The 20,241-nt window shown below is 53.6% G+C and overlaps 6 protein-coding genes across 6 annotated transcripts; 4 read left to right on the top strand and 2 right to left on the bottom strand.

The window, feature by feature from the left end:
* Positions 1 to 3,115: 3,115 nt before the first annotated feature.
* On the bottom strand, positions 3,116 to 4,118 carry CCOS01_06756 (uncharacterized protein; the record flags this gene model as incomplete). Its single annotated transcript, XM_060454924.1, has 2 exons — positions 3,116 to 3,492; positions 3,881 to 4,118. 2 exons carry the CDS (start codon positions 4,116 to 4,118, stop codon positions 3,116 to 3,118), a joined length of 615 nt encoding a protein of 204 aa, XP_060314624.1.
* A 5,953-nt stretch (positions 4,119 to 10,071) lies between these two features.
* Positions 10,072 to 10,587, bottom strand: CCOS01_06757 (uncharacterized protein; the record flags this gene model as incomplete). The annotated part of the gene is made up of 2 exons (XM_060454925.1): positions 10,072 to 10,102; positions 10,271 to 10,587. 2 exons carry the CDS (start codon positions 10,585 to 10,587, stop codon positions 10,072 to 10,074), a joined length of 348 nt encoding a protein of 115 aa, XP_060314625.1.
* CCOS01_06758 (uncharacterized protein) lies at positions 10,561 to 10,776 on the top strand (the record flags this gene model as incomplete). The annotated part of the gene is made up of 1 exon (XM_060454926.1): positions 10,561 to 10,776. The coding sequence occupies one exon, from the start codon at positions 10,561 to 10,563 to the stop codon at positions 10,774 to 10,776; it is 216 nt and encodes a 71-aa protein (XP_060314626.1).
* Positions 10,777 to 13,688: 2,912 nt separating this feature from the next.
* On the top strand, positions 13,689 to 13,829 carry CCOS01_06759 (uncharacterized protein; the record flags this gene model as incomplete). Its single annotated transcript, XM_060454927.1, has 1 exon — positions 13,689 to 13,829. One exon carries the CDS (start codon positions 13,689 to 13,691, stop codon positions 13,827 to 13,829), a length of 141 nt encoding a protein of 46 aa, XP_060314627.1.
* An 873-nt stretch (positions 13,830 to 14,702) lies between these two features.
* CCOS01_06760 (uncharacterized protein) lies at positions 14,703 to 14,924 on the top strand (the record flags this gene model as incomplete). The annotated part of the gene is made up of 1 exon (XM_060454928.1): positions 14,703 to 14,924. The coding sequence occupies one exon, from the start codon at positions 14,703 to 14,705 to the stop codon at positions 14,922 to 14,924; it is 222 nt and encodes a 73-aa protein (XP_060314628.1).
* A 1,219-nt stretch (positions 14,925 to 16,143) lies between these two features.
* On the top strand, positions 16,144 to 19,247 carry CCOS01_06761 (uncharacterized protein; the record flags this gene model as incomplete). Its single annotated transcript, XM_060454929.1, has 7 exons — positions 16,144 to 16,285; positions 16,440 to 16,988; positions 17,045 to 17,389; positions 17,440 to 17,721; positions 17,774 to 18,333; positions 18,390 to 18,877; positions 18,938 to 19,247. The coding sequence occupies 7 exons, from the start codon at positions 16,144 to 16,146 to the stop codon at positions 19,245 to 19,247; spliced, it is 2,676 nt and encodes an 891-aa protein (XP_060314629.1).
* Positions 19,248 to 20,241: the final 994 nt, after the last annotated feature.

Below are 20,241 nucleotides of genomic sequence, written 5' to 3' on the forward strand. Positions count from 1 at the left end.
GCAACTACATACCACAGTACGCAGCAGAATCTCACCCATCCGTCAACCAACCCCCTGCCTCCCCCATGAACCCCCAAATCTCTCAACAATTTTCTTGGTAACTTCCTTTCTCAAGTAGTCGAAGGGGCCTCTTCCTCAAGAATTCCCCAGCTTCTGGAATAGGGAGCTGGGGAAGGGAAGCTCTTGTCTTGGCATTCTATGCTGTCAAGTACACATGTCGGAAAGTTGCGTCACAATGCCTCACGCTGTCACAATCACAAGATGGTAAATCATGCAGAAGATTGCTGTCAACGTAGATGATGAGGCCGGCCGTTGGTACGACTAGTGACATGTGCAAGATATCCCGCGCTGCCGCTTCCCATTGCGACCTTCCCGCCTCGAAGCTCTCGATCTCATCAGAGACGGTCGTCATAGCGTGACGCGTGACATCGGACCTCTCTAGACTTACACGCATCTCTCAACGAAACCACAGCTCTCCTGCCATTTTTGGTAATTCAAAGATATCGACCATTTGGTCGTTCACACAATGCCATGTAACACAACGCCCAAAGGAAATAAGCGCCAAGAGGAAGCTCTCGTCTTTGCCTTTTTGCCGTTGGAATCGATGAAGTCTACGAGGTTCGCCAAGACCAAACGTTGTCAATGTCATCACCACCGACATCGACAACGAAAACGACAAGAGACATGGACATGGGGTGTCGGGCACAGGACCACTTGCGCGAAGATCGTGCCACCACAACACGTGTGTTTCCGTGATTCCGCAGATAGACATTCAGAGAAAGAGAAAAAAGGAACGGGTAGGCAAGACAGTGAGTGATCCAGAGAGCTTGGGCCACGGAAGGCTCGGGCAGATCTGGACGATTGGGGGGGGGGGGGGGAAAGGGAGTGTGGAGAATTTTCACTAACGTTTTTGGGGGGGGGCAAATTTTTTCCTCCCCCGGGAGAAAAAAGTTTTCCAAAAACGCCGGGAGGGGGGGGGCGGGGGCGGAGGGGGGGGGGTGGGGGGGGGGCGGGGGGGGGGGGGGGGGGGGGGGGAATGCGAGTGTGTGAAATTCTTCCTACGATGTTTGGGTGTGAGATACCTTGTTCCCTTCCCGGAGGAAGAAGATCTTCACCAACGGCCGTAGGAGATGCGGTGGTCTTCCTGCCGCATCTACACTACGCCCCAGCGGCCCAATGACCGAACCCCTCAGGTTGACGACCACCCCTCCTAGCTCCCGCGGCGCCGGCACCGGATAAATTGAACGATTTTGTAGCTCGTATGCTGTGTCTTGTCCGACCGAGATACCGAATCGAACCCAGGTCTCCATGCCATGCCGTGCCATGTAAGACCATGCCTTGCTCGCCGGGGGCGAGCTTTCGATTCCGTTTACCAGGTCCTGTCATTCGTTCCTAGTACTCCGTATATTCTGTGGGATCGGTAAAGTTCAGGTGGCAGGATGGAAGGGAAAAAAGGCAAGAGCTCCAGGCTGCACAGTAAGCAGCTTGCTCATGTTCTGCTCATCTTTAGAGTTTCGCGCGAAGTGGGAAAAAGAATCAACTTTTTGATTAGGTAGGAGGATGCCCCCCTCTCAAAAACCGTGAGACCGGTACGCGAAATTTCCCGCTGAGCTTTACATACGACACTCTCGTTCAACAAGCTGCCCCCAGTTCTGCCAGTGCCGGATAAGAATAACTTCAAGGTCCCTTTTCACCGTCCTGCCCCTTCCTGTTGAGGGAGGGGAGCGGCAGGGAAGGGGAAACGTTCAAATGCTGTCAGGTCGGGCGCCGCAATGTAACGCCATAGCAAGTTTCTCGTCCACCTCGCCGCTTCAGGGGAGACGGATGCAATCATACAAATCAAAAAAACTTGGTTGAGATATGGGTTTATCAATTAATCGAAAGTCCTCTCTTCAGAGACATTTTCTCTTGGCCCGAGGACTACCTAGCAAGTTACAGAGAAAAAGAGCCACAAAATCAATATTTGCAGATCTTCATACGTCAGAACCATCCATCCGATGGTTCCTGACCTTTAATCGACCACACCAACACCTACAAGGCTACGTGCCTGTCACGGCCAGCTTAGGTAGACCTCTCGCTCGGTAAAAGCTCTGCTGAACTTTCCCCTCCATCGGTGGCGCGGTCCTGGACCCTTCAGATTGGTAAGCAACGTCGGCTGTCGCGGTAAGCGGCGTCAGGGATGTGCTCGGTATCTTGATCGGCTATCCGTACGGATACCTCGCGTGTGTTTATCAACGGTCTATACATGCTCTCTGATATAGCGTTGCATCCATGCGCAACGTTGAACGGGGTTCAGATTGTGAGGTGACGAAGCCACCTGAAAGCCTTTTGAGAGGAAGAGAAGAACATACATCCCTGGCAAATCAAGGTCGTAGGGGCAAAAAAAAAAACTGGTTGTTCCATTCACTCATTGCGTTTGGTCCTTTGCTACTAGCTAGTACCATGTAGACGAGCTGTTCGGATAATCCGAATCGTCAGAGCTTGCTGGCTTTTTGCCTGCGCTTAAGAGTCAGATGAAAGAGAAGGGAACCAGCTGCCACATACGAGCCAACACACACAGGCCAAGCTATGCCAATATGTGTGAACAATTCCGCCGCCCGCACAGCCCTACCTCGGAGTCTTGCCGCGGGTTGAAAGAGTCATGAACTGCCAGTCGATCCCGCTGGGACCCTGTTTTCCGACTTTCCCAAGGGCCCTAGAGTGGAGGGTGTGAGGCGAGGTAACGTTTCTTTGACCGGCTACAATATCCGCGCTTAGGCGCAAATGGAGATCGTTTCCCACTGTGTACCTGTCGATCAATTTCCCTCGAGAGAAGCTGCCAAAACGCCGGGGTTAGAGGTCATCTTTCCATGGCAGATATCCGATAAATTCTCCAGCCAAAGTGGCAAACGCCCTGGTAAAAAAACGGTGCAGAATGTCGATCGTCTATTTTTAAGGGCTGAATTCCATGACTTGGGCCCCCATCGGACGGATTAGTCTGGCGAGCCGGTGGGCGGACCATTTTGTCCCAAGGCATTGCCATATTCGGCGTCACGCTTTTTGGTATGACAAGACGCCGAGATTCGCATCAAACGGGTATGATCCCGGCCTGTATATCCGAGATTTGATTCGCTACTCAGACGCAGGTTTCGAGCATCTTGTCCAGAACCCCCTTCAGGGTATCATTCTCTAGCGCGGCAGCAACTCGCTCCTTGTCACTGAGCTGCTTGTTCACTTGATCGTCTTGCGCGTGCGCGTTTTCCTTGACCCTCACATCCACCCGCCAATTGGGAGGAAGTGCCTTCTCGAGGCGCACGCGAACTCCCAGACCAAGCACTGTGGCGAGAGAACAGTGAGAAACGGTTGGCGTCAACTCGACCAACACTTGGACCAACTTGTTGGGGTCCATGGCCATGTGTGGAGGAGGGCTAATGTGAATATCAGGCAAGTTGACAACAGCAAGTTGTCCTAGGGAGAGGGGGTGCTCTGGGTCTGAGATGGATGATATCAAGTCTATGAAACGTCAGTCGCGTGATCCTCTCCAGGAACTTAGTATAGCCGGAAAACGCGTAGGAGGAGTTCACCCGGAAAGGATGGCATTCCAAGCGTGAAGTCTGAAGCCAAGGCATGAAGGATAAGCATCTTTGGGCATCACTCATCAAGGAGCAAAGACACCGCGCAACTGCAACATCCACTTGGTGAAGTACACAGCATGATGAGTGGGTGGTCTGCATCAGGTGGCGCTTGCCTGACTACGCAGGACCGTGCTTGAGACACTCCAGGAATAGGACCAGGCAGAATTGGAGCTCATAACATCCAACCCCCAATACTTGGTAAGGTGAACCACTGCATGCAAGAAAAGGGGGGGGGGGGGGAACAGTATGAAAGAAGGGTTCCTCACCGTAGATTTCTTGTTCATCAATGGGCTCTTCTGTCCACTGAGAGTGATCGGCCTCCGGCTCAGACCACAGTGAATCATCATCACAGAACGGTTCCGAGAGGTACCAGGGTTTAGCGAAGATGACATCGTCGAACTTGTGGAATGGGCCCGACTTGGGTGCTTCACGCTTGCTCTGACGCGTCGGCATCTGGGCCGCGCTCAGGATGGTCGGATTCGCATTGTCAAGATCTTTGTCCATGGTGTCAAGATATCCGTGCTTGTCGCTTGTCCAGGATGAAAGTCCAAGTCCGCTAGTTTGATTTAGTTGCTGCCCCGGCAAAGTTGCAAATAGTGTGGCCCCCAACCTGGTTCTCTTTCTTCGATCTCGGTTCTCTCTTTCCCTTGCTCTCTCTCTCTCGCTTTCTTGTCGACGAAATCTCTCAGTACCACCAAAATCTCGGGATACAGGCAGGGTAGCAGCTATTTGTGGTGGGGGGGGGGAAAGGAGATAGCCTTGTCCAAAAGTGAGGTTCTCCTTCGTTTCTTGCCTCGGCCCCTGCTTATTCGGTAGCGGCGGAATGAGACGGTGAGATGACGTTGGTCAATGGCTTCTATCTTGCAGATGCGCAATACGATGGTTTTTTTTCTTCTGTCTTCCCTGTCAACGGTTGGAGTGGATTGCGAACTTGGTTGGCGATGGACGTTGCTGTGGATGGGAAAGAAATGACCTGGCATGAGGGAATCAATATTTTTGGCCATATGCCCCCGGCTCGACCCCGCTTCAGTGGACGAGGATTAGATAAGCGACCGCATCAGCAGTCAAGTGCAGTGGGCGCTGCAATGGACGCATGAATCACTAATCTTAGGGTGATGGAAAGCACTCTCGAAATATTGCCCCTCACTTGCCGAATCGGTCCACAGATTGCGGGGCTGTCCCATCTTCAGAGCCGTGTCGTCAGCGATCCACTGAAAAAAGGTTGTCGATGATCTTCCAATAAATCTAAAATAACCTCTTTGACATGGTGGGAAAAAAATGAAAGTCGAAAGATGCGTGGATGCCCATTTCCTTCCCGCCCCCTTTACCCCTCAAAAGGACCCCAAAAACGACCCCCATCAACCGTCAAAAATGGAGGACGTGGCCTGCGGGCTATCTGTGCCTGTGCCTGTGCCTGGCGGCCCTGCATGCGGCGTGCGTGCGCCATACCACCCATGATCCATCCTTCCCGCTGATGGATACGAAATTGAGAGGACGGAACAAAACCCAAAAAAAGCATCCATGAAGACTGTCTCTTATGGTTCTCTCTCTCTGTCTCTCCTTGCTGCACCACCAAGATTCGGTCGGCCCCCATGTTACCACACCCATCGGGCGAATACACTCTCTTGGAACTAGCAGGCTAAGATGATCTCAGGTGCCTTGCCGGCTTGTGGTACGGAGTACGTAGCAACGGCGTAAGGCTGATAGGACCCTTGAGAAATAGGAGAACTGGCCTGCAGGGAGAATTATCCTGAGTTTGATTACTAGTATATCCTCACACCGAATTGATAGAAGCTACGAAGCCGTAATCATTGCTTCATTCCCTTCCCATGCTCGCCCAAACCACGTTCTGCGGACAGTTTTAAAATGAGCATCCTCTATGTAATGACGAAGGCCACCTTGGACCGTTCAATATCTAAGACAAGCCGTCGTGCCGGACAAGACCCCACGTTCTTTTGTCCCGACTCCGTCGTCTGAACCATCTACGGATATTGACAGGCAAGGGCCTCAAGGCGGACTCGATGAGGGGCTAGGGAAAATTGGCTTTCTGGGTGCTCGGACACGGATATCGCACATTCCTTCTCCCGCTTCTTCTCGAAACTCGGCGGAACTTGGAAGCATAATGGAAGCAATAGAACAAGATGAGGGCTGATTTCACCGCGCCGCAATCCTTGTCTAGGAGCCTCGCGGAAGCCAACTTGAAGGTTCCGCTCCAAACGTTTCAACCACGCACGCCTCCATCCTGTCTGCCGCAGACTGGCACCTGTCATGGGGAGCTGCCCACAATCTGCAAGCCGCGCGCTGCGAGACTGTTCCCCGAGGTTTCCGCCGTTGAGGCTGCTTCGTTTCTCACTGTGCCCCGGGCATGTCACCTTTCAGAGTCGTCGACACGTACCGGTGTCCCTGTCCAGACCGCGTCGGATGCTCTATCCCGTAACGGTATAGGTGGTGTAGTTGTTCGGCACTGCTGCTATGTCTTGGTTTGCTGCCCATTCTTTAGAGGTTCCCCGGAGCGGGCGGACGGGACAGACCCTGCCCGATGGGTAGCTCCCCTGGCACTCGGCCGAGTCGTCTGTTCCTCCACCACGCCACCATCATGCCGGATATTGTGACGCTTCCTCACAAAGTGTAACTTTGTGAATATTCGTTGTGATATTTGCCTTCTTCTTGGCGGTTGACCGTCGTTCTCGTCGGCTTTTCCTGCATGGTCGGATCGCCTAGCAAATGTACCGTATGCGAGTCACGGAATGTCCAACACAATCTGACCGACATGGATCAGGAGCAAAGTGGACATCCAGCACAGCGACTGGATCCCCATTCGGACCGTTCTGGCTCTGGACACACCCCTCGTGCATCCAAAGGCAATCCCATCCCGTACTTGGCTTTCCCCCTTGTCCATCCAGCCACGCTCGACAGCGTGCCCGAGATCTTGGGGGCGAAGGCAGGAGCCCCCCCTGAACGAACGATTCCAGGAACCAGTTGCGCGAAAGGGAACAACCGAGCGTGACAGATGCTAGCTCCTAGCGCTAGGCGCGTGGTTCGCTGGCACGAGTTCGGATCCGAGGCAGACACAGCCCCAGGATGCAGGGCGAGCCATGCGGCCTGAAACCACCAGTGCGCCAGTTGTACGGATAAACGTCCCCCTTCGATACTCAAAGAAAATGAAGGTTGGTAGGAAGTCCAATAACTAACTCTCTGGAGCTCTTAGCCAGCAACAGCCCCTTTCATGTCAAGCTTGAGATTTTGGTTTGGGTGGATAGGCTGTATTCCTTTGAGGGTTGCAAAAGGCTGGACGGCATGTTGGGGACAGGCCTGACAGGATCGAATAGGGTAAGGCAAGACTTGGCGTGGGTGACGGCTTCCTCGGTAGGTTCCTGTTCTAAGGCCTGCGATATTATCAAGCCAGGTGGCCACCGCTAGTTTTTTAGCATGTGAATGATGACACTACTGGCTTGCTCACCCCATTTTATGACCAGCTCCCCTGCTCACCGTGGACTTATGACACTGCCCATTTCGGTTGGCTGGTAAAAGGTGGTTCTGCTTGCATTCCATTTGCTGGGAGACTGCCGATGCCAGCATCTCCAGGACGAGAGTGGAGGATGGCACGCCGTGAGGGATGCCGAGGGAAACAGCAAGCTAATTCCCACCAACGGCTTGAAGATGGGGGGAAGTTGGGTCTCCCCTTCCAGACCGGTGTGCAACTTCCATAAGACTACCAATCCTTGTCCGCAAAGCTATACGGCGTCGACCTGTTGGCCTTTGGTTGGACATAGAGTCGTTGGCGAGTCCTTTGAAATGGACTTTGCTAATAGGAGCACGTTCCAGGCTCATTCGCGAGACCGTGAGGATATGGGTGAATTACCCAGAGTGAAAAAAGGGCGCAGGTTATGGTCGCCATCAGACCCCGCGATCTCCACAAAGCTATCGAGTCCTATGAAGACATCGGCTCCTCATCATCCCATCTTTTCTCGCCCACAAGGACAGGCTGCAGGCCATTCGGTTGATTCCTTCTTATTAGCTGCGGCGCGGGCTATGTATATTAACTTGGCTGTTGGACAGGGCCAAGGCGTCTGTCAAACGACACCGGTCCGCCACCGGCCTATTCAATTTCTGGAGGTTTTGATCAACCTAGAATGAGGACGTGTCCCCTCAATTTCGCCCAAGGATTACCCCGAAATCGAAGGCTTGCTCGAAGTGGTGCTCACTGATTGGGCCAGTGCCAGTGTGTGTAAGTCGCTCCACGGTCGTGGTCTTGATCTTTGACAGGCCATTCCGGTCCAGGTGGCTAGGTACGCTTCTTGGTCCAGGAGCTCGAAATTCCCCGCGAGAAATGCGGCATAGCGTACCTAGCTTCAGCATGCGCTGCCATTCTTCTGGATGTGTACAGCAGTATCATGCTAGGTCTGCGCAAGCTGGCGCACCAGGTGCAGACAATGAAACCGACGTGGCGGCATGGATGATATATCCGACATTAGATGTTGTAGTTCTTGGTACGAGGACTTGTCCTCGTCTTAGTGGCGTGATGGCACAATTTTCAGTGCCTCCAGGCACGAAGATACAAGTTGGTCGGACATCTAACATCGGAAATCCGCAGCGCAACGAATGCCATACTGTCCGGGCTGCGGGTTCTTGGACCTTCACAATCCGGTGAGGCCGTTGGAACAACAGCGTGGTCTGGCGATGTGGCCAACAAGCTCGCCGCATGAGACGGTTGGTCTGCAGAGTAGACACAGAAACACGACGAACAGTATCCGTCAGACGCTTCGTGTGGCACTGTGAGCCTAAAAGGGCATGATGACGAGGCGCCCGGTGAGACGAGTAGCAGAATGAGTAGTGTGAGGAGCAGCTTGGCCGAGTGTCATCTGGATTAGCGCCGTCAGTGCGTCAGGGCGCTGATGAGGCCAGAACCTTCGTCGAAGGCCCGAAGAAGGGTTCGATTGGGTGGCATGGCGGGATGGTTGGATAATACTGGATCAGGAAGTGATTTCGAGGTCCCAGCTTCCAAGTGTTCAGCGCCGAAATTACATCAAAGCCCGGGGTTCGTCGACGGCAGTGCGTAAAGTAGGTGCTAGGACGTGCCTACGCAGCCCGTTGGCAGGTTTCGATGTTTGATGAGATTCAGATATTGATTGATCAATGAGAGTCCGCCGGCTAAGTTGGAGTGTTTTATTCAGTGTGGGTGACACCGTGACAATGGTAAACGCCGCGACGTCGTTGCTTTTCGATGCTTCTCATGAGCGGCACTTCAAGTTGAGTGCCATACGGCGGCAGGGCCTGGAACTCAAGGAATTGGCTCAAGAAGCATTCTAGGATGGCCGTTCCACGACGAACCTTGTTTTGGGATTCCAGAACCGAACCCCAGCAAGCAGAGCATGGTGGTGCAGCTCCAATTCCCATGCGAGCGGCACCAAGTCAATCCTGGCCAAGGGGAGGCCCCTGGCAGTCTAGAGGCTAGAAGCTAGAGGCTGGAGGCTGGAGCTGCTGGGACTCGAGAGGCGAGGGGAAGACAGTGTGGATTCGGCTACGGGGGCTCGTCGGCAGGGTATTGAAGCCAGTCGAGTGTTGGGGATACTGGTGTCTTTGCGTCTTGCAAGCTGGGTGAGGCCGGCGCGAATAGGTATCCGTCCTTGATGCCAGGTGGTGGTGGCTTGGTGATGGAAGTCGAATACTCCGTACGGAGTAGTAGAGGGACCTAGCAACTGCTTTGATCAGTTGGTTCGTGGGTGATGGGAGCGGCACTGGGGGGTGGGAAGAGTTGAGGTGTGGTGAGGTGCGTTATCACATCTGAGATGCAGTGCAGAGTACGTACCTTACTGTACGGCGTGTGCCGTCCCCCTCCTCTCTGCAGTCCCTCGACTTCAAGTCACTGCAGGCCCAGGCAGCGAGTACATTCGAATACCTTGCGAAGATGTCCGAACACTGCCTTAGCTTACTCGAGTCGAGGTATAGATAAGTGACGGCCATGGCTGCAGCAGTATAGTGAAAAGGTACCTATACTAGCAGCAAGTAGCCACTGACAGGCACCGTAGACATTTTATGTATCCGTGTATTCCATTGCAATCACCGAGAAATGCTTGCAGAACGAAATGGAGAAGGGAAATGAATAGTAGACATACAGAAACAATGAAATAGATGGCGACGGCAAAACCCAGGCCGGTCAGAAAAGTGGCAGGTTGAGATTCTTAGCTTGACGCTAGAGGCAAGCAAGATATCTTGGGTGTGTAATCGACAAAAAGGCAGGTACGGAGTACGTAACCTTACCTATGACCAGGTAAGTATGGGCACCTAAGTAACGGTTCACTGTACTATGTAGATAAAGTGCCTACACAGCAGGGAGGCACCTTCCCACACTTTTCCTAACGAAGGAAATGCGGCATACATGGCAAGAATACTTGGTGCAGACGGTGTCATCGGATGGAGGGAAGTGCAAGGTACGAAGGTACGAACCCAAAGATGATTACCCAAGCATCAGGATCACCTCGAAGGACCTAATATCCAGTGCGGCCTAGCTCCAAGTATCAGCCCCTGCAAGCTCTGGTGGACTGTGGACAAGCACGCACTAACGTACCCAGCCGGTGGAGGTAGTGGGCTAGGGTAAGTACGAGCCGGCCTGTAATGATAAGGTAAGCTGGCAGTGGAGATGCCAGGGATCGCACCTGGCTGTAACCCACAACCAAAACTTCCTTTCGCGACTGCAACTGCGGTACCTTACCGCGGTACAAAGCGGCAGATACCGTGTCTCCGTTCCAATGGATCTTGACCATCTCCCATCTCCAACTCCCATTCCGACCACTCCCCATGCACCTGTCGTTGGCGTTGGCGTTGCTGTGCATCCCACGCCGTACCCATGCAAAACCAAAGGGCCTTTCGATGGATCATTGACCATGGCATGGCATAGCGCTGCAAATCCGTAGGAGCTTCCAAGATACACACCCATGGGCCATCCATGGCCGACGACTGGCTCTCTGCACATTTCTCGGGCTATCTCGTCCTACAACCTTCCGCCGCCGCTCGACGTCAGCACTCTGGTTCGGTCCGCTTCTCGGCTTCCTGGACACCATTCGAATCGGCTCGTCATTGCAGCCAGGCGTGCGTCGTGCCAGGCTGCCAGGGCCTCTCCAACCCCGGAGATGGCTTGCTGTCGATCAAAGTTGAAGACTAAGGCAGGAGAGATTCGAGCCGGTGCAAGTGCCTCACCACGCCATCCAAGCTCAACAAGACAGCGCTCGGCTCAGCTCAAGTCTTCCGACTAGAAGCCTTCAGAGAATCTTCAGCCATTCCACCGGCCACCTGTCATTGCCATTTTGGCAAAGGTGCGACGACCGTCTTTTGCTTCGCCTCCGCCGGCTTTCGACGGTGCTGCTGTCTCATCCCGTTAGCACGATGGCAGACGGGACAACGTCTGCCGAAAAGATAGCTTTGAATGCTTGGTCCTCGGTGTGCCAGCCTAGTCTCTCGCCTAAGGTTTGATGATTAGGTATGCCAGCTACTCTGCGGCACCCAGCATCATTGACGACGATCCGATATCTAATTAATCCAAGCCAAGAGAGAAGAAGAGCCGAAAACCGCGTGCATGGTGTTCCGCGCCTGGCAAATTCCACCAACACCGTGGACGATTATATGTGTTACTATCCTTCTGCGGAATCCTACCCAGCTCACACAACTTCAAAGTTCAAACACTCTGTGGTGTGCGTCTGCCTTTTGCCCAGACCAGGGCGGTCTGGGGCCGACAGAGCGGGCTCCCGAGCAGAGCTTCTGCTTTAAGACCCTCGCAGCCCTCCACCTTCCACGTCCCCCGTTGTGGCCGAACGGGGTCGGTGGACAGTTGAGGTCGACTCCTTCGAGAACAAGACTGGATGATGCACTTGACCCATCAAGGCAGGATAAGACGGGGTCAAGCCTCAGGTACCGTCTCCGTACCCGTCCTCAATCTTATGTGTCTCCCAGCAGCCCCCTTGCCCCCCCAGGACGGTCAGGAGTATGAGGGTCCCTTTGGGCCTTGGGCGAGACTGGGACCACCAACCCCACGAGAGATGCCAGGCTGAATGGCGCTGTGGATGAAGAAATTGGTGGACTTGCCCTACTGGGCAGGGCAACAAGGCGGGTAAGGTACGGCTACAGCCTACGGACGGGTACAGATACCTTGCCTGCCAATGCTAATCCGCCTGCCTGGTTTGCTCTCTCGACGCTAGAGACTCCTTACAAGGTGGTTATTACGGAGTACCACCTGGCTCGACTCCTCAAGATGCGGATCATCTGGTCATTGTCGTCGTGTGTGCTTACTGCGGCAACAGGATGGATACCTACGCGATCCATTGGCTTAGCTGAGCTCCCAGCCTGTCAGCGGAGACATTGAGGCATCCGGCACATGGATGTTGGCACTAAAAAGGGCGTGAAGTACCATGACACCCGAGTGGGAGGGAGACTGGGAGTGCGAGGAATCTCCGCCAGGGCTGGAGCCAGGAGCAAAAGGAAGCGCGATGCAGAAGTCGTACCTCAGGCAACTTGCCTCATTTGGTTGCACCTCGGTATCTTGGGAGTTGGAACTTGATATCAATATCGAATGAGCATGGCCACTTATTATGATGACATGGGGCATTGACGATTTTGTGCCCTTTTCGCTGTCTGGGTGCTTAATTCCATGGGCAACCCTACCACGCTCGCGCTATTCCCTACCGCCATTTCGAACATCTCCCCCGGCCGTCCCCCCGTTGCCTTTCCGCTAACAAATCCCCTCTTTGCTGCTGGCACGCTTGCTTTTTTTTTTTTTTTTTTTTTTTTTTTTTTTTTTTTTTTTTTTTTTTTTTTTTTTTTTTTTTTTTTTTTTTTTTTTTTTTTTTTTTTTTTTTTTTTTACATTGTGGCTGGGCCAGCCTATTGAGAAGTCTCTGAGTTTCTTGGGACGACGTTGGACGCAAAATACGGTCAGGCTAGCCTCCCAGCTGTACAGGTAGAGGCACATAGGCCGGAGGATACTTTGGCAGCTGGGGGACGGCGGCGTATTTCTCCATGCTCAGTTTTTGCGAATGCACATTCACAGTATACTTCCAGTGTGGAGTAATACTGTATTCGTGACACTGCCCTGCGTGACGATGACGACGAGGCGAAGGCCCATCAAGTTGCGCCCTTGGGCAGGCAGCTGGGCTCAAGTCGAGATCTTATACAGTGCATTCAACAGTGGCTACGTGCGAATACATGGTCATCGACGGTCTCCTTTCCCTGCGCTGAGTACGGATACAAGTCGTCCAAGGAGTCGACTCGGATTGGAAAATGGGCGCGCACATAGACAGGGCATCTCGGAATTCCTCTTCCACTGATGGGAGCTGGGACTTGGCCTCAAGGCTCGAAGGGCGAGGGGGGCATTGACGGAGGACTCGCGAGAGTCGACGAGGGCTTTCGGGCAGCGCATTGGTCGCATACACACCCGTCCACGGAACCCAATGCCTTTTGCCTTACGGGTACCTCTCACCTTTACTTCCGACAAGAGGTCATGTACCTTACATGCCTCGTGCTGGTCCCTTGCACAGATGCACTCAATCACTCACAGCAGCTCGCCGCATTCTGACTCGGTTTTTGCCTGTCAATGGATGGTCCTGGCGATTGAGAGTTGAGACTGAAGCCACCGACGACACATCGGCTACCGCCGCCGCTCTGATGTATGTTCCATCTCATCGACGATGAAGTACGGATAGACCGAACTGCTTCGACTCTCTTTTGCTCCTTGAAGACGGACATTGGCACAGATCATGCTTATGTTGCGGACTTTGGGCGGACGTGGACCCCTATCATCCCTGGGGGGGCCCAACCCTCTTCTTCTGAAGCATTTGGTGCCTTGATACACTACGGCGTCCATCCTCGCTCTTGTGTCTGATGTGCCCAGAACGTCTGGTCTTGGCCCTGCCCTATACCAGTCGATTGATTGTCTCTAGCTCGAACACGCTCGCACTGCCCTACGACGTCAAGGAGAGGAGGCGTGCTTGACACACATAGCACGGTACACTACTGAGTGGTGAGTACGAGAGGAGGTTGTTTTGGAAATGGTGGTGCATTTTATCAGCACTTCCTTGTCTGTGTCATGCCTCGAACCTCGCCCCCCGCCTTCCCCGTCCGACCCAAGAAAAGAAACAGGAGACATTCTATCCGTCTCTTGTTCTTCTGCCCGTTATTTGCTGTCTGTGTGTCAGCCCAGTCTCCTCATTTTTATTTATTTTTTTGACCTCGGTCACCCCTTTTGGCCACAGTCGTCGTCGGCGTCTTCCAAGTATCCGTACGAAGTACTGACCAAGATGAAAGAAAGACGGACTAATAATACTACGGAGTACTTCTTCTTGTAGAAAGTACGGATACGGACGGAGTACCTCGGATTTAGAGAGACAGAGAAGGAGGGGGAAACGACTGTGCAGTGCGCACTAAGGCGGTGTTAATCCATGCCGGGTGGGAAGTATACTACCACGATTCTTTGGCTTGCATAGAGAACCAATTCTTCTTCTTTGTCGACGCTATTTCCCGGGGCCCGGTAAGCCTGGGTCCAATTTCACACGGCCAGCATCAAAGAAGCCCTCAAACTTCAACCTGGCAAATGAGAATAGAAGGCAACAGCCGTCAGTCAAGTATCCGTGGACCGTAGGTATTTCGTACCTGCGTATGTATTCGTACCTATGTGCTGGCCATGAGTCCCGAGTCCCGTCGAGAGTTGAAAGTTCGCATCCCCTGACCAATCCTTCATCTCACTACCAGATTCGGCCTGCGACAGGGCATTTTACCTCTGGACTTGCAACGCTGCCCTGCACGCTGGCCCCCCCGCCAGCTCTGCGTCTCGGCCTGCCTTGTCTGGCCCCAAGGTACGGATATTCGTTCAGAAAGCAGAGCGCTATACGGATACTGCGTAGGCATTGGTATGGATACCTACTCTGTGAGATGAGGTACGAATACCGCATCCAACCATCTCTCAAAGCCGCAATGTACCGGGATCGCTATGGACATGATGCTGCACTGTGAGAGGCGAGCTTGCCAGAGGGGCAAAGAGGAGCCCATCTTCTTCTACCTTACACTAGTAAGTTGATGGGGACTCTGGGAGAGAGCAAGAAAGATGAGATCCGTCAGGGAGGCAAGAAGGCAAAGGCGGAGGAAGAGGGTAGAGAGACGGATGAGGTACTTGTCCCTCATGCTACCGATGGCATGTCACCCTTGTACCTTTCATGTCTCCTCGGTCTCGATGGCGCTGGTGCTATTGCTTGCGCAGCTAGGGACGTACCTTATTACTGAGATGGCGCTGATGCGTCCTGCCCTGCCCTGTTCACTACCTGCCTGACCTTAGGTGAGGAACGGAGTACTGTTGTAAGGAAAGGTACTTGGTCAAGCTGGCGGAGAAGGAGGAGGAGAAAGTAAAGTGACCCCAGGCCTCAATGCTGAGCTCTTCCTGTCCGTCTGCTGCTGCCGCTCACGCCGTCGCCGCAATGCGCAACTTCGACATCCCACCCTTGGCTCACGCCCTCCTCCACATCCGCATAGGAACACATTTACACACCCACACACCTCTCACACACACACTCTCTCTCCTTCTCTCTGTCTCTCATACTCACGCTCTCTCTCTTCCCATTATCCACTCCACAATCCACACCCAAGGTCCCAAATTCCCAAGTCAAGTCTTCCCTCTCTCCAACACCCTTCGACGACGCTACCTCACAACCACACTCACACTGCAACTACGGAGTACGGATACCTTACCTTCACGCAACCCTGTCCGCCTCCTGCAACCCTGGACACACACACTCACACGCATACGCACACACACACACCTCTTCTCTTGCTCTCCTTCGTTGCCGCTCCTCTTCTCCTCATCCTCACCTCCTACAGCACTGTCCACCTCTGTCTAGCCTACCCTGCCATCCTAGGCCGTCCTGGGTCCTGGCCCCCCTCCCCCCATCGACTCCTGGTCGCATCCATCATCGAACATCGGTTTCCTCTGGGCCCCAGCAGCTCAGTGATATGACCCTGCCTGTGTGTACCCAGCCCAGATCTTGTTCCTTACCCCGGTCGCCTCCCCGTCTAGGTCTACCCACGTCAACCCTTCACGCCTCACGCCGGGACCTGTCGTCCATTCATAATAAGGCTTGACCTTCTCCCGCGTACCCCCCTCACCATCACCCACCAATCCGGACAATTCCTAGCCCAGCGCGCTCCCAGAGAGAGAAATTCGAGACACAACTCCCCTCTGGTACTTTCTTTTCCTACAACTTCCTCTTTTCCAACAAGTCTTTTGCACAAGACACGTCTGTCTAGTCGCCGACATCTCCAGCACTGAAGGACTCACTCAGAGTGAGAGTGAGAGCGAGCGAGCGAGCGCGAGTGAGAGAGAGCAAGAGCCGCCGAGTGCGCGGCCAGGTCGGGACGGTCGTCGCCAGCTACGCATACCCAGAACTCAAGCAACCGGCTTGAATGTAACCGCTTCTTTGACTCCGCTCTCCGTTCGAGGCTACTTCCACGACCTCACCGCTACCAACAAATCGACTCGTCACGCCCAAATCACAATGTCAAACGATCCCTCCGTGAGGCGCATCTTGCCTCAGAGCTCCCAGATGGGCAGCTTCTCTTTTGCGCCGCAGCAGTTCCCTCAACGGGAAACCCAAAAGAGTGCGCCATCCACCTCCACCTCTACCGCCCTCCGCTCCGGTTTGCCCACAACGTCTTGTCTAACCAAATGTGCCTTTCTGTAGATTATGTCTTCGTGGATGAACACAATCGCCATAAGCGATTGAAGGGTATGCTCACTTTCCCTTGGACAAATGATTTATGCGTGCAGTCTAGCTAAACTGATGAAATCAAGTGATGAGAGCTTGTGAAGGATGCAGAAGAAGAAAGATCAAGTGCGATGCGGCCACAACGAACACCTGGCCCTGCTCGGCGTGTATCAGACTCAAGCTCCATTGTGTGCGCCCCAATGGCCAGTACGATGGCACCTCGACCGACGCCTATGAGCCCGTCGGGGATGAGTTCGCTGCCGCCTCATCGCAACTGCAGAACAGCTTCCGCCAGCAAGTTCCTATGCAGCAACAGTCCATGATGGCAGGGGCCCAGAAGCCCAACCCTTCGATGTATGCTGCACAGGGCGCATATTCAGATCCCAACGTCTTTCCACCCGTCCACTACTCCGACCAGCAGGTCCACCAACATAACATGCACTACACCACGGTTTCTCCTTCTTCCTCTATGATGGAGCAGCCTTACACCGGTCACAACGTATTTCCAACGCCGCCTCTCCAGCAGAGTCAACGCCCAGATTCCCCTCCCGACACCTACTCCAATGACGGTTCCTACCAGCAATCAGATCTTGCTGATCTTCTGGGCTCCCTGAAGGTCAACGAAGCTGGAACAGGTAGGCCCTCTCTCGCAGCTTTCCGTACGTAGTAGAGTTACTGACGCGTAATACAGCGCCGTACTTGAGGAACAAGGCCTCTTTTCTGCATGATGAGGAGCCCGCCGTTGAGGATGAGGAGTACAAGACTCCTCTTCCGCCAATTATCACCGGACCAGGCCTCAAGATTCGCATCCCACCTGAACTAATGCCGGATGACGAGACGGTCATGCACTACTTTGATCTCTTCTTCAGCCACGTGCATCCCTACGTGCCTGTTCTCAGCAAAAGTGTCTTCTATCACCAGTGGAATACGAACAGAGAATCCGTATCGCCTCTCATTCTCGAAGCTCTTTTCGCCATGGGTGGAAGACTAGCCGACGACCCTGCCCAAGGGCAGCAGTGGCTCGCTTTGGCAACAAGTATGAAAACACTCGTCAGCTGGATAGGCAAAGGCTAACAACCATGACAGAGCACGCCGACTCTTTCATGGACGTACCGAGGCTGAGCACTTTGCAAGCCCTGCTCCTCATCCTGAAAGCTCGGGAGGCAGCACCAAAGCGTGGTTACTACTACCGCTCGTGGATGACGATTGTCCAGTGCGTTCAGATGGGTAAGGATCTTGGTCTGGACGAGCACTACACGGATCATCAAGCGGGAAGGCCGTGTGGCTCTTCTCCCTTGGATTGTCAGATGAAGAGTCGAATCTGGCAGTCTATCTTTGTGTGCGAAACCATGATTGGTTCTCCCCAAGGTTGGCACTTGGTCTTTCTCGACGTTTTGTGAGAATTTGCTAATTCCCTTAGGCCGTACCGATCTCGCCGTGGAGCTGGATTCCATCGATTTCAGCGTCCCACGCCCAATCCCTGGAGGCGACGACTCTGAGTACCACATCACCCGCAACTTCACCTATTTCGCACGAATTGTCCGCAACGTCAGCCGCATGAACACGGCCTATGGCCATCTCAAGAAGAAGAAGACGAAGGATTGGGGCGTCGATCCCGAGTTTGTGCAGCTCAACCCGGCCTTGAATGCCTGGTTGAATGATCTTCCAGCGGATTTGTCGGTTACTTTCCCGCCCGACGGCTCGCCGCCATGGCTTTCGTCACCTTACATCGGCAACCTGCATTCCTACTACTATCTAACCCTGATTCTGCTTCATCGACCGCAGCTGAATTTCCTGGACCCGAACGCGCAAGATGGACAATGGAAACAGCACATGATGATCTGCTACTCTTCTGCTAAGGCTCTATGCCGGCTCCAGGAGGCTGTTTTGAATTCATTCGGATTCCCTGGACTGCAGTGTATGCTTCGTGGGTTCAGCTTCACCGTCTACTGTGGACTGTGTTGCATTGTACTCCATCTGGTGGGTTATGATCTGCGATTCCCCGTTACTGGCTCTCTAACTTTTATGGTACACAGGTGGCCGTCGTCTCCCCAGACCCTGATCTGAACACTGATGCGAGAGAGTTCTTCACGAGACACATGCGAGTGCTCGAAAGGGTCATGTCGGTTTGGCCGATGGCCGACCTGCAGAAGCAAGTCGACGCGGTGCGCGAAGCGTTTTCTGCTGACGTCAGGAAACCCTTTGTCCTCAAGCCCAGCTTCCCTTACGGCAGCCCCCAGTCATCCAACCATTCCAGTCCTCCAAGGGGTTACAGGCCGGGTATGGCACGCACTGCTTCCTTGGACCACCAGTTGGACACGCAGAACCTTCAACACTCCCAAGTCAGTTATACCAGCCACCCCATCACACCTCCTATTTCTGCCGGACCTGTGGATACCAAGAGTGACTCGCCTGCTATACAGTCACTCGTCATGATGGCAAGTCAAGGTTCCCAAGCGCCGGGAATGCAGCAAACCATGTCGTTGTCGGATGCGCCAGCGTGGAATCCCGCACGTATTTTTGAGTAAGTTGTTGTCGACAATCACATACTTCAACGAAGGCACCCGCTAATACATGTCTACAGACAATGGAACACGTCTTTCGGTACGCCTCAGGTCCAACCACAGCCTTCGACGCTGCCTCCCCAGTCCAATTCGCTTAGTGTTTCTCCGTCTTCAGGTGCACCCGAAGCCCCGTCTCTCCAAGACATTCAGGCTGTCAATGCTACTCTCCCAGTGGCCTCTCAACAGTTGGCGCAACAATACTCTGCAGCCCCCGTGCAGACTTTTGTCTCGCCGGCGATGTGGCAGGAGTCCGTGGCCAGTGTCTACGAAGGCGGTCTCAAGCGGGCCTGGGATTACGATGGCAGTGGTCCTATGATGAAACGGCGATGAGCCATTTCCAAATTGATTTTTGCAAAGCTACCTAACCTTCTTGTCGGCAACATCTACGGGATGTTTTACACCTTTGGTATAGCGATGACGATTTACCGGTTCATAACAACACTTGCCAGCCTATGGGGTGCCTCCGCGAACCGCCTCTGGACCGAGGAATAGGTGCCCCTTTCAGCTACAGCGATTCACGTACATATCTTGGATTTTCGCTTTCTACGGTCCTCGTTCGCCTTATACACGGTTTATTCTCGCGACGAAATACATGTACACGATTACGATGAAAATGAGGAGGAGGGGAACACAACGGAAGATCCATGTCGGGCGCCGGCGTCACTCATGCCCCTTCGGAAGCATGGCCCCCAGCCGGGAATGGGGCTCCCAAGAGGCTTTTGTTTTTTCGGGACGGTGCGAAGAAAGAGAGAGAGGGAAGGTTGGCGAAGCGGTGTCCTGGTCTGTATTTCTGGACTGTATTACTATATTTTGCATGTTGCCTCATGACGGAGCCAACGACGCGGCCCAATTCGGTTCGGCGTACGGACGGCGCTCACCCTGGCAACGCGAACGAGGAGTCCTGTTTGCTTACTATCACAATCATGGAAAGGCCCAAAAAAGTAACTGTAAGAGGAGAGAGAGAAGAGTTTCGTTGCTTCCATTGACTTGGACCGATCAATACGGACATGATACCACCTTGCGCGCGCATACAAATTCAAACCATCTAGCAGCAATGTGAAGTGAATAAGACACGGGCAAAACGAGAGGCAACCCGCAGAAACGGGCATTCGCTGTATCGTTTGCTTGGCAAGCAAGGAGTAAGACGTTTGGAAGGGGGGTGAGACGGGAAGTCGACAATGGGTAGATCTGGGTGTGGTGTATGTACGTGAGGTGCCCGAGGCGAGAGAGCTCCTACCGGGAAGTCCCCAAAGCGGTCGCAAAGTCTCGCGATTGAACGAGTTGATTGGCCACGGCATCTGATGTTGACTTGTTCACAGGGTTC

Source organism: Colletotrichum costaricense (assembly GCF_030867565.1).
Source record: "Colletotrichum costaricense strain IMI 309622 chromosome Unknown Scaffold_6.1, whole genome shotgun sequence".
NCBI lineage: Eukaryota > Fungi > Ascomycota > Sordariomycetes > Glomerellales > Glomerellaceae > Colletotrichum > Colletotrichum costaricense.